Below are 12,975 nucleotides of genomic sequence, written 5' to 3'. Positions count from 1 at the left end.
GCTGCGAGACACGTGTACAACCCTTCGTCCCTGTAACCACCATGACAACTAATTTCCTCTTTTTCGGTTATTGTCTTGTTGCCGTATCGTATCACACGCACTAGATTTTTGTTTGTTCCTTTTACAGTTATTAAGGTATAGATCGTCACATCGTGATCGACAACAATGAAGTAGTAATTCTGTGGATTGGATCAGAAGGGGCCAATGTGAATATTTAGCTGTTTTGAGTAAACCATGAAGTACATTATAGATTTTTTTCTTGATCTCTTCAGATTCAATCAATAGTCGATCCATAAATGGTAGTTGTCGTTATGAATTCATTCATTTCAGGTCAAGTGTATACAAAATTTTTTGAAAAACCTTACATGTATGTTGAGCCAAAGTTGTTTAAGTAAAATTTGGACTCCATTGAAATTGTAATTGAAAGCATTTCTGGTCTATTAATAAAAAGGTAAGGGTAAATATAACTACTTTAGTATATGATGCTTTTGTAAAAATATTTTTCGCCTAATTACAAAAATATTCTAACCCCCTTAAAAACTTAAAGATATTCCTTCGTGATAGACCATAAGTGAATGGATCGACTAAAAATAAACCCGGGTTAGAAATCGCAATATGTATTGCGGTTTTCCGATCTTCCTGAGCAGATGCCTTCAAAAGTGTCCCGCCATTTATTCTCGGAGAGACATTCCAAATTTAAATGCCTCCTAGGCTTATTACACTGACATCAAAGACTTTGACATGTTCGCTTTGTTCATGTTGGTGCCGGTATTCAAAAGTATAAACTACGCTAAAGCTTTTCGCCGTTTAGGAAATGAAATATTTGCTTGTAATGGTTTAAGTTACCCTCGCACACAATTTGAGTTCGTTCAATCAATCGGGAATTTGGGAAAACTGTTTGTCTTGTATATATGTATGTCACATTTAAGATCGTAAAAGATATCAAGAGATCTCTGAACAGTCGAAAGATGATTTTAAGGATAATTTGATTCTTTTAAGATATTCCTTACTCTCTAAAACTACATTTGTTTGTCGTAGAGGCTTTTCTTATTAGGAAGCTTTCAGACTTGAAATTGTAATAGACCATTTTGGCTTTCACATATTTTCGAATTGCTATTACCAATTAAGTATTTAAAGATGTATATTTAATCATTTTGTTGGTTGTACGCCATATTTAAAGTCGTAAAGAAAATACCAGGAGATCCCGAATGCCAAACGATGACTAGAATAATTTGATTTTTTTTTGTTTCTCCCCATTCGGCTTGGTAGACCAAGTGACTCCGGAAGATCGTCAGGACTTGTTTACATCCATATAGCCGTTTAAAAGGCATTTAAAAATAATGTAAACATGCGTCGTACTGATTATTTTTGTAAGAGAAATTCCCGTTTAATTGTCCTATAAAATGGATAATTGCTTCTAAGATTTGGGGTTTATTATTCTCGATGAACTCCGAATGTTTTGGAAACCGTTCAAATTGACACCAGCTCACCACCATTAAAATTATTATGTCCCATCTAGACGGTGCTCACAGAAACAGATGAACTTACAATTTACACAACGTTACACGCAAATGCGTGATGATCCGGCACGCGGTAATATTAATAGAAACTATTAATTCCGTGCGATCATTTGTATTCGAAATTTATTCGACTCTTGGCAACGTTTTGGTTTTATGACAACGGAAAAGGTTGTTGCAGAATGAAAAATATAATTTATTGCGTAAACTCTGCTTGAATGATTGCTAGAATCGTTAGCTATAGCCTCTGTCCTGTTAGCCACTGGCAGCTTTGTCAAAACAAATTGAAAAACAACATTGAATTTTTTCCAGAAACGACTAACAACTTTATTTCGGTTGTTATTTCGGTAGCGATACCAAATATTAACTATTTAGTAGATTCTCCTTAAATTGTAACTTGAGTAAATGAAGTTATAATAGGGTTGTTCGGAAAGTCATTTCGTTTTTCCCCGACAGAGGATTTAATTGTATTCTTTTGCACCCAACTTCACATTTAAGCCGTATAATTTTTATATGCTTTGAGAGCTCATATAGCAAGGCTTGTGTGTGAAAAATTCCAATTAATTCTACGCAGTAGTTTTTGGTTGGTGCCCTTTTAAATATGGAGAGCGATAAGCAGCATTTTCGACATATCTTACTGTTTTACTACAGAAAGGGTAAAAATGCTGTTCAAGCCAGAAAGAAATTGACTGATGTGTATGGAGAAGGTGTGTTGACAGTACGCCAGTGCCAGAACTGGTTCGCTAAATTTCGATCCGGCAATTTTGATGTCGAAGATGCACCACGTTCGGGAAGGCCGGTTGAAGCTGATAAAGACGCGATAAAGGCATTAGTTGATGTGAACCGGCGAATAACAACACGTGAGATCGGATTGAGGTTAAATTTATCAAATTCAACAGTTTATGACCACTTGAAAGGCCTGGGATTATCCTCGAAGCTCGATGTATGGGTTCCCCATGTTCTCACAGAGAGAAATCTGTGTCGCCGCATTGACGTCTGCGATTCGCTTCTCAAACGTCACGAAAATGATCCGTTTTTGAAGCGCATCATCACTGGGGACGAAAAATGGGTTGTATACAACAACGTCAAACGCAAGAGGTCATGGAGCAAAAAAGATGAACCGGCTCAAACCATTTCCAAAGCCGATATTCACCAAAAAAAGGTGATGCTGTCTGTTTGGTGGGATTTTAAAGGAATCGTTTTTTTTTAGCTTTTACCGGATAACACAACGATTAATTCGGAAGTCTACTGTCATCAGCTGGACAAACTGAATGATGCACTTCAACAGAAAAGGTCAGAACTAATCAACAGGAAAGGTGTAGTGTTTCACCAAGACAACGCGAGACCTCACACAAGTTTGGTCACTCGCCAAAAGCTTTTACAGCTTGAATGGGATACAATGCTACACCCACCATATTCTCCAGACCTGGCACCATCGGATTATTATTTGTTCCGGTCACTCCAAAATTTTTTAGACGGTAAAACCTTCACCTCAAATGAGGAGGTCAAAAACCTCCTCGATCAGTTTTTTGCCAGCAAAGACCAAAAATTTTATGAGCGTGGAATTATGCTACTACCAGAAAGATGGCAAAAGGTGTTGGACCAGAACGGTCAATATATAATTTAATAAAGTATTTGTTTATTATACGAAAACTGTCTTTCATTTCCACAAAAAAAAAACGAAATGACTTTCCGAACAACCCTATATTTCTATATTTCATCATTATTATAATGTCGTCAGTTCTAAGACCTAAACTGTTTCCTATCCTGAGCTAATCTTTTCTTTTTCCTAAAATTAGAACATCCCACGTCCTTAACTATTTGTAAACAGTAATCTAATCAAGGTCTACCTCTGCTCCTTTTAGCTCCTGTTTCTGCCTCTAATATGTCTTTGACTAGCCCTTCATACCTAAGAAGATGTCACTACCAACTTATCTCGCCTATTTTTTATTGGCTTCCATAGAGTCCTCTGTTCTCTTATATTTATACCTACTCCAAATTTTTTTAAAGGAAAATATTTTCTTTATTTCAAAAAGTTGTCCAGTAAAAGCCTCAATGTTGTTTTTAATTAAATCTGAGTAACATTTTTATGACAGGAGAGTGACTCTGTGGAAAATCTGTGGAAAATCTAGCCAACAGTATAATTATTTTGTAATGTTACCATATAAAAGTGCCTTTAGTAGTTTAAAGTAAAAACACTTGGTGCATTTTGGATGCAGTTTAGAAACCAATTACCTCTTTGTTAAACAAGTGCATTCGCAAAAACGGTTTCTGTGTATTTCTTGCTTTGTCAGATTGCCAATGAGTGTGGGGTAATTCCATTTTATATCACAACATCATAGAAAATGGATACGCAACGGGAGAAAAATTCTAAAAGGAACACTTTGAACTTTAAATGAAAATAAGAAAACCCGTTCGTGGAACTGGATTTACTTTAAGGCAAATCAAATAGAACAAGAGAAAAATAATCAGACTTTTGCTATAATGTATTATGCGGTGGTAATACCGTATTTCAAAGAATTCGAATTGATCTTGGGGCGCTATTGAGCCGGGCAATTAACGAACGCAAAACAACAATAAAAATAGAAAGTTTGTGTCCGTGTGTTTGGTGGTATGGGTGTATGCGTGTATGTTTTGGCAAGTGAAAACGGCCTTTCTATTAAGCCCGTCGAAGTGATTAATTCGTAAACAAGACTCTTTTGAGTTGGAGCTTTTAAGTCGTCGGATTGACTTGTGTTTACAGCTCTCAGCGGGAATCAAACCCTAACAGCCTTTCAGACAAAGCAAACATCACAAGTGAAACGTACACTTGCCATTATGGCCTAATAGATTCATGGCCGCGATACTGTACCGCACGTCTCTATCTATATATTTGCACAAAAAGTCAATTAACGACTCACACCCGTCCGATTATACCATCTATATATTTTTTATGTGGAGGTGCAATTTTGACGTGTTTGCAATTTTAATTAGGTAATAAAACAACAATGCCACTACAGGTTCTTACATATCGTCATTATCATAATCATAGGGTCGTCTTTTTCCAGCCCCGAGCTATCTTCGCATTTCCCTAACACTACAACATCCGACATCCTTAAATATTCCTGAACAGTAATCTGATCTAGGTCCACCTCTACTCCTCCTTAAACTCCTGTTTGTGCCTGCAATATGTCCATATGCAGTCCTTCATCTCTAAGAAGGTGTCCTACCGACCTATCTCGTCTTTTTCTTATTGACTTCCGTAGTGGCCTCTGTTCTCCTACTGTTTCTAATATCTCCTCATTTCTAACAGTCTCTATCCACGGTATCCTCATCATTTGCCTGTAATACCACTTTTTGAACGCTTCTAATCCTTTTGTTTTCCGCCTCATCGACTACCCACGTTTCGCATCCGTATAGAACCGTGTCTTCTCCAGACATATTCTTCAACTATCTTTTTTCTAAATTATTTATTCACAAGCGTACAAGTACCCTACGCAATTTGTTTTGTATGTCTACTGATCGATCCATCCTCGTTATCTGACTTCCTAGATACCTAAAATCTGCCATTTGTTCAAATTTTTCGTCTCCTATTTTTATATTTCCTCTTTCCCTACTTTTTCTTCGCTTGCATACCAATATCTTTGTTTTTACCAGGTGGGTTTAAATGCCTATAGTCATCAAAAGTCATTCGTTTAAAGTTTCAAAATTCAGAAATGATAGATGCTCAAAAAACCAAGTGATACCGATTTTGCCGCGAAAGGAAATTATGGAAAATCTTTTTTACTTCTAGATATTTTGTTTCAGTTTAAAAGTCACCTTTTCATTTTATCATCAGGGTTGATACTTGTAATCAATTAATGATCTCTGCTATTAGATATAAACCGTAGTTTAGTACCCGTTATGAATACGTTACTATTAATAACGTTAGATATTTCGTTTGGCAATAACAAAAAATTTATATTTTACGATTAGATCGTTTACTATTGTTACATTTTTCGATATTTCAGCTGTAGCTCCTCCTTACTCTAAAACGCTGAAGTTTGTGATGAACTGTTGTAGTTACTGAAATAGAGTCTGAGCTTTACAGCGAGCTTTTACAAACAGTTTCTGGAATGAAGCTTTAATTTCTCCGTTACATGATAGATGTCGGCAAGCGGCAAGGAATAAACTTTTCAAAAGTTTTAAAATCCTACTCTTCATGAAATTTCTATTGTAAAAATGGCTTACATTCTTACTTAAGTCTTTATCCTAAAAACAATTTCTTTCAAAAAAATTATGCACTGCGTTTATAACTTTTTATTAACATACGTAAACGTCTTCACTATTAGTTTGTAAAAAAAGTCAGGTGATTGTTAATTAAAATATTTTCTTCATTACATAAATTTTCAAACTTAATTGCGTCCTTTCAAACTGCATTGATATGGTAATAAGGTAACTCATTGATTGATTGATTAAAGTTTCATCCTTTTTTCATTTTGTCATACGGAGGGGTTTGCTAGACGATGCTTAAAGCTTTCGATGGTCGTATTTACCCTATTTTCACGGAAAAGTATTTGGTTTGAAGCTAGGATTCAATTAATTTTTTGAAACGGCCTTTTCTCCGACCAGAAATTATGATCGTGGCCTGACAGGGAACAACTTCGATTCATACAAGCTCCTGATAAGGACTACCCTATGTGTATATGAGTAGGACTGTTGCTCATTTTTTTTTTAGAAGGACCCGATAAGGAAATAAAAATTAGGACCTAATAGGGAAATTCAAAGAACCTTATCAAAACCTGATTGCAAATTTATTATTAAAATAGGTCAGTTTTAAGATAACATCAGATTTATTGAAAAACTTCTTCTGACATAGTATAAAAAGACTGGTAAAATTGTAATTGACATTTAACAAGAAGGAAAATCCATTTTCTCTTGGATAGTCATCTGATGATATTTAAATTCTGGCCAATCAAGTTTATCCACACTCAATCCTGATCAGAATTTAATTATATTTACCAACATGAAATGATCTAATCCTGATAAGATCCTAGCGTGGAAAACTTGATTTCATCAATTTTTTACTTTGATAGGATAAACTGTGGACATCTTGATTTGAACCTGACAAGTATATTCTTATTTCGGATATCTCTATTCAACCCTTATTAGCACCTCACTGGGAATTCCTTAAACTGGACAGCCTTATTAGGTTCTCACATATATGGGCTAACCTGCTTCTAATTTCTAGTCGGATTAATAAATCAAATTATATCCATACTGTTCTGCTTTTTAGCCTCGGTTAGGTACTTTTGCCAATTTTAAATTAATTTTTTAATTAATTCTTCTGCTAAAGACGTAGAACGGTACGTTAAATATTCCATATGGGATACGATGTGGTATAGCCTGACGCCAGTGGTTACAAATAGTTGGACTAATTTATATGAGAAGAGATCTATTAAGGTCCTTTTCATGTTTTACGATATGGGCGGGGAAAGAACGCGCCTGTTGGGTGTATGTATATTAGGTGCATTATGTATACCATACACCTAGCGATATTAGAGAGTGGTTCCGTTTTTATAAGTATTCTACACATGCACCCCTGTCCGGTCGGCGCCTACATTCACGTCCACATTGATGTCTACCCCATGGAGTATGTCGAACTCAATCACCACTAGCCATAACCTTCACGATTTCTTATTGTATTCAAATATTATTTTGGTAATTACTTGTTTCGGTTGAAGCCGTTTGTCTACAGGTGCTGAAGGTATTATAGTAATTTTGTAATTTTCAGCGATTGAAATTAAATAAAAATAGTCTTGATGGTTTCCCACCAATTCTGACTTCTACATGAATGAACATGAATACTAAATTTAGAATTTTATAAATATGTACATTATATTATTTCATTTGGAATTAGGTATAAATCCTTAAAGATTTCGAATGTGGAAGTTTGGTTAGATAGAGCTGTCTTATTTTCATAAATTCAAAATTTGCTATAATTTTCTTTTGAGAATTGGAATTTTTAAGTGGAACATACCACCATAAATTTTAACTGAATCAGGTGGATATAAGTACAGTAATATCTATATGAAACTAGAGGCGAAATATTTGAAACAAAAAGTGGTGTAACAGTAAAGCAGAAATTTTCCTCATGTCGAATTTTCTCTGGCTCCAACATAACTGATTGCATTTACGAGGTTGAAATACATACGTATTAATATTAGCAGTTTTGGGCGTTTAAATATTTCTTTTAACACATCTTGGGTAGTGTTGGCATCACAAAATTTGGCAGATAATTGCCGAGGTGCCGAATCGGCTAGACAACAGGCAAAACAGTCGTTTTCCGTAACAAATTGCCACTTGCCTGCCTTTTTGTCACTTTAATTTTTGGACGCCTAATTTAAATAGCGGCGGGCCACTTAAAATGCATCTTATATAAAGAAATAATATTTACTAATATTTTGACTATTGTAGGTGGAATAAGTGACACATTTAAATTAATAATATATTATCACTATTATCATGTACCTCTATTATTACCTTTTTTGGTGTACTATTACCGCAATCCTGTGGGTCTGTAACTATAGAAGCATTAATCAAAGTTTGATAAAACGGCATTTTTTGGTATCTTTTAAAAAAATATTATATGTGATATATTTTACTTCTAATTTTCCCAAAAGTTTTAAAAATAGTAGCGTTGTTCGGTTTCAAAGTTTACAGACCTAATAGAATCTCCAAAGCTATCGTATTACCCTATATTTGTTTTGTATCAAATTTAATAATTACAATACAAACATGTGCGGTTTGGCTGTCTCTTGTAAATGTATAATGATCAATCATAATAAGATATCACATTAAAGCTGCATGTAAGCTCTTCTATAAACTATGCAAAATGCTTTTTTACAATTGTAAAAATGCTACGTTTTACGATGTTATAGATATCAATTCCGTAGTCAATAGTTTAAGACTATTTTTCACAATTAATTTTTTTCTTCAAAAGATTTGTAATATTTTCCTAAAGGTTTTCATTGAGCTTGTGAACAATTCTCACAGTTTAGATGCACTTATGCGTGGTGGTGACGGATGCCTTACATCGAATATTTTGTCCTAATAAAATAAATCTGTAGTATATTAGCTGATCAGCTTGAGAGATATCGTATACAACTTACCAAAATATCCCGTGTGAACGAAGATAAACTTAAGTGATGTATCGATACCATACAACCCTTTGCAGGGTGTAGATGATACAAAACATGCGTCGCAAAATAGCGCAAAAATCCTTATCGTAGCCCATATACTGAGTGACTGAATACACTGGGTTATGATGACGTATCGTCCGATATTCTATAAGCAGTATACAGGGTGGACTATTTTAACCTATTATTTCCAATATGTCGCCATATAAATCACCAACCGAAAAAGACCTTAGAAAAATTGGTAGGTTTCGATGAAGACCATTAAATGTAGTCCGGGCCCTTGATGTCACACGTCTCTACAGTTTCCAATTTTCTTTATGGAAACACCAATGTTTTATTGCAGGCTCTATACAGGGTGGATTATTTTAACCTATTATTTCAAATATGTCGCCATATAAGCCACCAACTAAAAAAGACCCTAAAAAGATTTGTAGGTTTCGATGAAGACCATTAAATGCAGTCTGGGCCCTCGATACCAGTAGTTTCCAGTTTTCTTGATGGAAACACCAACGTTTTATTGCAGGTTTCTATTCTATAGAAGAAAATACGTTCAAATACAATTTCCTTATGGGACTTTCTATGGTCCATTAAAATCTACAACCCTTATTACACAACTACCCAATTGCTTTCTTGTGAATTCTATTGTTGGTAAGGCAAAATGCAAATCAAAAATTGGTGTTTCAATTTCGGTTCTCCCTAAAGTTTTTAAGATCAACAAAATTTCGTGTGTCAGGTTTTTTTTAACTACAAAAATGTTAACATCTGCATATACATACTTATTGTTGATGTAGATGACTGCGTATGTAATTCATTATTATTGAAAGTCGCGTCTTGCCCTATCGGTCAGGCGGACTAGACGTTTCCCGTTGGTCAGCATCTGGTTTATGTAAAAAGAAGAACCACACGCCGCGTAAGAGTGTGCGTTACAACACAACATGTATTTGCATGTGTGTGTGTGTAGTTTGTTTCTGGTATAACTCTGGAGCCAGTCGAAGGAACGATGGGAAAAAGAACGAACCCGTCGGGATGGTGGTAGTTGTGGCGCCTCGATCTGTTTTGAAACGCAGCGCCCTTTGCATGAGCCAGTTGTTGTACGCTATACATGTACAGGGTGTTTAAAACAAACAAAAATTAGTACATACAATAATTACGTATAAGCTACAGGGATCTTGAAGTAACATTTATAACAAAAAGCAAGTCGGAAGACTGTCTGGTAAATGCAATGAAAACATGTCATCAGTTGATCTCCATGAAGAATTTTTGGTTTTGAAAACCCGTTTAAAGTCTGAAATTTAGAAAATTCATTAAGAGACTCCCAGAATGATTGGTTATAAAATGTAATAGCCATACCTCTCTTTCTGGAAACAAGTGCAACAGTTGAAAGACGCTTCTGTAAGCTCAAACTGATAAAAATTATTGTATTATTAGAAGTTTCAATTGCACAAGGTAAATCAAATTGAAGGCATTTCACGTATCTTTTCATGTTTCCCTAGTATCTTTATCCGAACAGTGGCGTTATCGGCGTTCACGTAAACCTGGGGTACGTATGCGTACTTCTGTTAAAAATTAAAACCGTTTTCTTTCTTTAGATGACAATTTTGTAATCTGAATAAGAAAACCGAAAGATCTCTCTTTTAGCTTATTTAAGGGAAAAATATTATTGTGTTATTAATTGTTTCAATTAATACACCGCTTTGAATTAGTGAAACGCGCTTTTTCAATCGCTTAGATATATCTTTGAACCACTTAAGAAATTGGAATGTAACAAAACGCGAACTATCTAAAAGGTAAATCGAATTGAAGACTTTTCATATATCTTTAGCTCAAACATTTACACAAACTTGCGATTCATATGAGTATTTGTGTTTAAAATTAAAGCTGTTTTTTGGCTTATTGTAAAAGGACAAATATGGGCAATCAAAATATCTTCATCACCTTTAGTAGGGTATCAACTTAAATGTTTAACACTTAAAACTACTCAAAACGACAAATACCTACTCAATAAAAATGCTTTATGCAACCTAAAGCTGATATCTTCCTCTACTACTCTAACCGTTTTTTCTTTTTTTCCCAAAAACATTTATTTTACATTGTTCTTTAAAGCAATTAATAACAAAATGAATGATGCTGTTGTATATTAGCAAGTAGTAGTAAATTACACGAGACACTGACGAACCCTTTTTTTAATATTGATACCCCTACTATCCCTGAATTTGAACGACACTATTCCCTCACTTTAGATAATTCTAAGAAATTGGATAAAATGTTATTGAAACTGAATGGTTTGCGAGAAATAATTATTTTAAACTGTTTCAATTAAATCATAGTTCATAAATCAACTACAAACCTTTTATAAAGCCAGGTGTATAATACGTATGTACAGTGAATTTTTTCGTCTTGAACACCTATTTGTTTTATAACTTTTTGATGCTACCCCGTATTTATTCATAGGTATTATGAGAATAATTTCAAACGAAACAATTTAGTAAAAGAAAAGAAAGAGAAAAACGTCTTTGTGTATTTAATGTTGCATTTCTTTGATGAGCGATCGTCCGTGTATTATTGACCAAGCGAAGCACGTCACTCTTCGCCATAATAAAACTTCAATCAATTGAGCATTAAATTTCAATCAATTACGTTTCCAAATATTAACACTAGCTACTGTTCTCATTGGTCCATGCAGAATCCATTTATGACATCACGGGACGTTTCTGAAAACGACCCTTACGCATTGGTCTATTAAAGCTATCCGACTCCCAGACGAAAATAAACGTTAAAATCCCGTAGGCTTAGGGACCAATATCGTTTGGTAATATCCAGAGCGGGCTATAGACTGGACGGAATTTTGAAATCTTCACCGAAACAACATATGCTGTATTTTCTACTATGCATAATTTGCTTTCGACTTGGATTGAACAGAAGTGTGTTTACAAGTTGGTGACAAAAAGTGATCGAAAGGCGTCATTATTAATGTGGATTATTATTTTGAAGTGATTAAGTAGATGCTTTTGTCGAAATGGATCAGTCTTACACTAACAACAATTTTCAAAGTTGTGATACCACCACATCATCGTCCAGTTGTTTATCGACACCCTTTTCTGTCAAGGACATTCTAAACATTAACAACGGAGATTATCAATCGAATAATGTTTATAGTGAAAAGTCCGAGTTTGTGAAAGTTGAGTACAGTGAACATTACGATTTCCCACATTTTCATTATCAACAGCACCAGTGGGACAATAATTACGGTAATCAGTGCTTCGATAATTATAACAATTATAGTAACTATTACAACAATTTGGATAGAGCTGATGCAGCGTATTTTTATAAAAATTATAATAATTGTGACGCATCGTCGTTTTCTACGACGTCTTCGCACATGCAGCAGCTGAGTGACATTTGTGGTCCTTTTCCTGATAAGAACGAAGAAGAAGGAGTGTGTACAGGTGTTGAAAGTCCTAGTAAGTGTAAAGTGTAAATTTTGTAACAATTAGGTTTAATTTTTTCATACTCTAATATTTTCAAAATAATTTATTAAATGTAAGGATGATAGCCCAATAATAAATGTCCTGTTATCCTTGTCGTTGTGTGTTGGTTTGAGAATGTCTTTCTGATTTTTAAGAACACCAACAAGTAACGAGTTCAAAAACCGAACTGAGAAAATCTGGCAGCAAAAGGGCAAAAAGGAAGCCAAGGGTCCTTTTCAGTCAGGCTCAAGTTTACGAATTAGAACGCAGATTCAAGCAACAAAAATATCTGACCGCTCCTGAAAGAGAAGAAATGGCCCAAGGACTTCAGCTCACATCGACGCAAGTAAAAATTTGGTTCCAAAATCGAAGGTACAAAAGCAAGAGACAAACGCTGGAAAATAACGAAAAGGACAAGAAAATTCCACCAAACGCTTCAGTCATCACAGCTAACATCGGATTCTGTGGGGTTGGATCACAATACAGACCGCATTCATCCTATGCGACCAATTTTACTAATATTAATAACAACAATAATAACAATGACAATTTAAGTCATGGAAACTGTGGAACTGTGGACAGAAGTGACGTAGCTAGCTTGGTAAAATTCAATGACTTCGCATTTTGATCAGAAAAGGAAAACAGTTGCTAATAGTAATTATCAGGGAGCAACTTTTGTACTTTCCATCTAATATAACAAATAAAATAACAATCACCGGTTTCATATCACATCTTATACTCGATTTATTATAGAAAACGTTTATAAAAATCTATTGTCGCTATAATATTTAATTATTTCTTTTTTTTTTTTTTGGATCATTAACCGTAAGATAA

At 34.7% G+C, this 12,975-nt stretch overlaps 1 protein-coding gene across 1 annotated transcript; it reads left to right on the top strand.

Moving 5' to 3' along the window:
• The first annotated feature begins 11,602 nt into the window (after positions 1-11,602).
• On the top strand, positions 11,603-12,905 carry LOC108741816 (homeobox protein Nkx-2.5-like). Its single transcript, XM_018476751.2, has 2 exons — positions 11,603-12,135; positions 12,297-12,905. Exons 1-2 carry the CDS (start codon positions 11,691-11,693, stop codon positions 12,767-12,769), a joined length of 918 nt encoding a protein of 305 aa, XP_018332253.1. The 5' UTR covers positions 11,603-11,690; the 3' UTR covers positions 12,770-12,905.
• Positions 12,906-12,975: the final 70 nt, after the last annotated feature.

The sequence above is a fragment of the Agrilus planipennis genome, unplaced genomic scaffold (assembly GCF_000699045.2).
Source record: "Agrilus planipennis isolate EAB-ADULT unplaced genomic scaffold, Apla_2.0 scaffold7, whole genome shotgun sequence".
Classification (NCBI taxonomy): domain Eukaryota; kingdom Metazoa; phylum Arthropoda; class Insecta; order Coleoptera; family Buprestidae; genus Agrilus; species Agrilus planipennis.
The sequence above is the reverse complement of the archived record's forward strand: the minus strand, read 5'-3'. Positions and strand labels throughout refer to the sequence as shown.

Coding starts and splice junctions, on each gene's coding strand:
- LOC108741816 (XM_018476751.2), top strand. CDS start 11,691: ATGGATCAGTCTTACACTAACAACAATTTTCAAAGTTGTGATACCACC. Junction 12,136..12,296: donor TACAGGTGTTGAAAGTCCTA/GTAAGTGTAAAG, acceptor CTGATTTTTAAG/AACACCAACAAGTAACGAGT.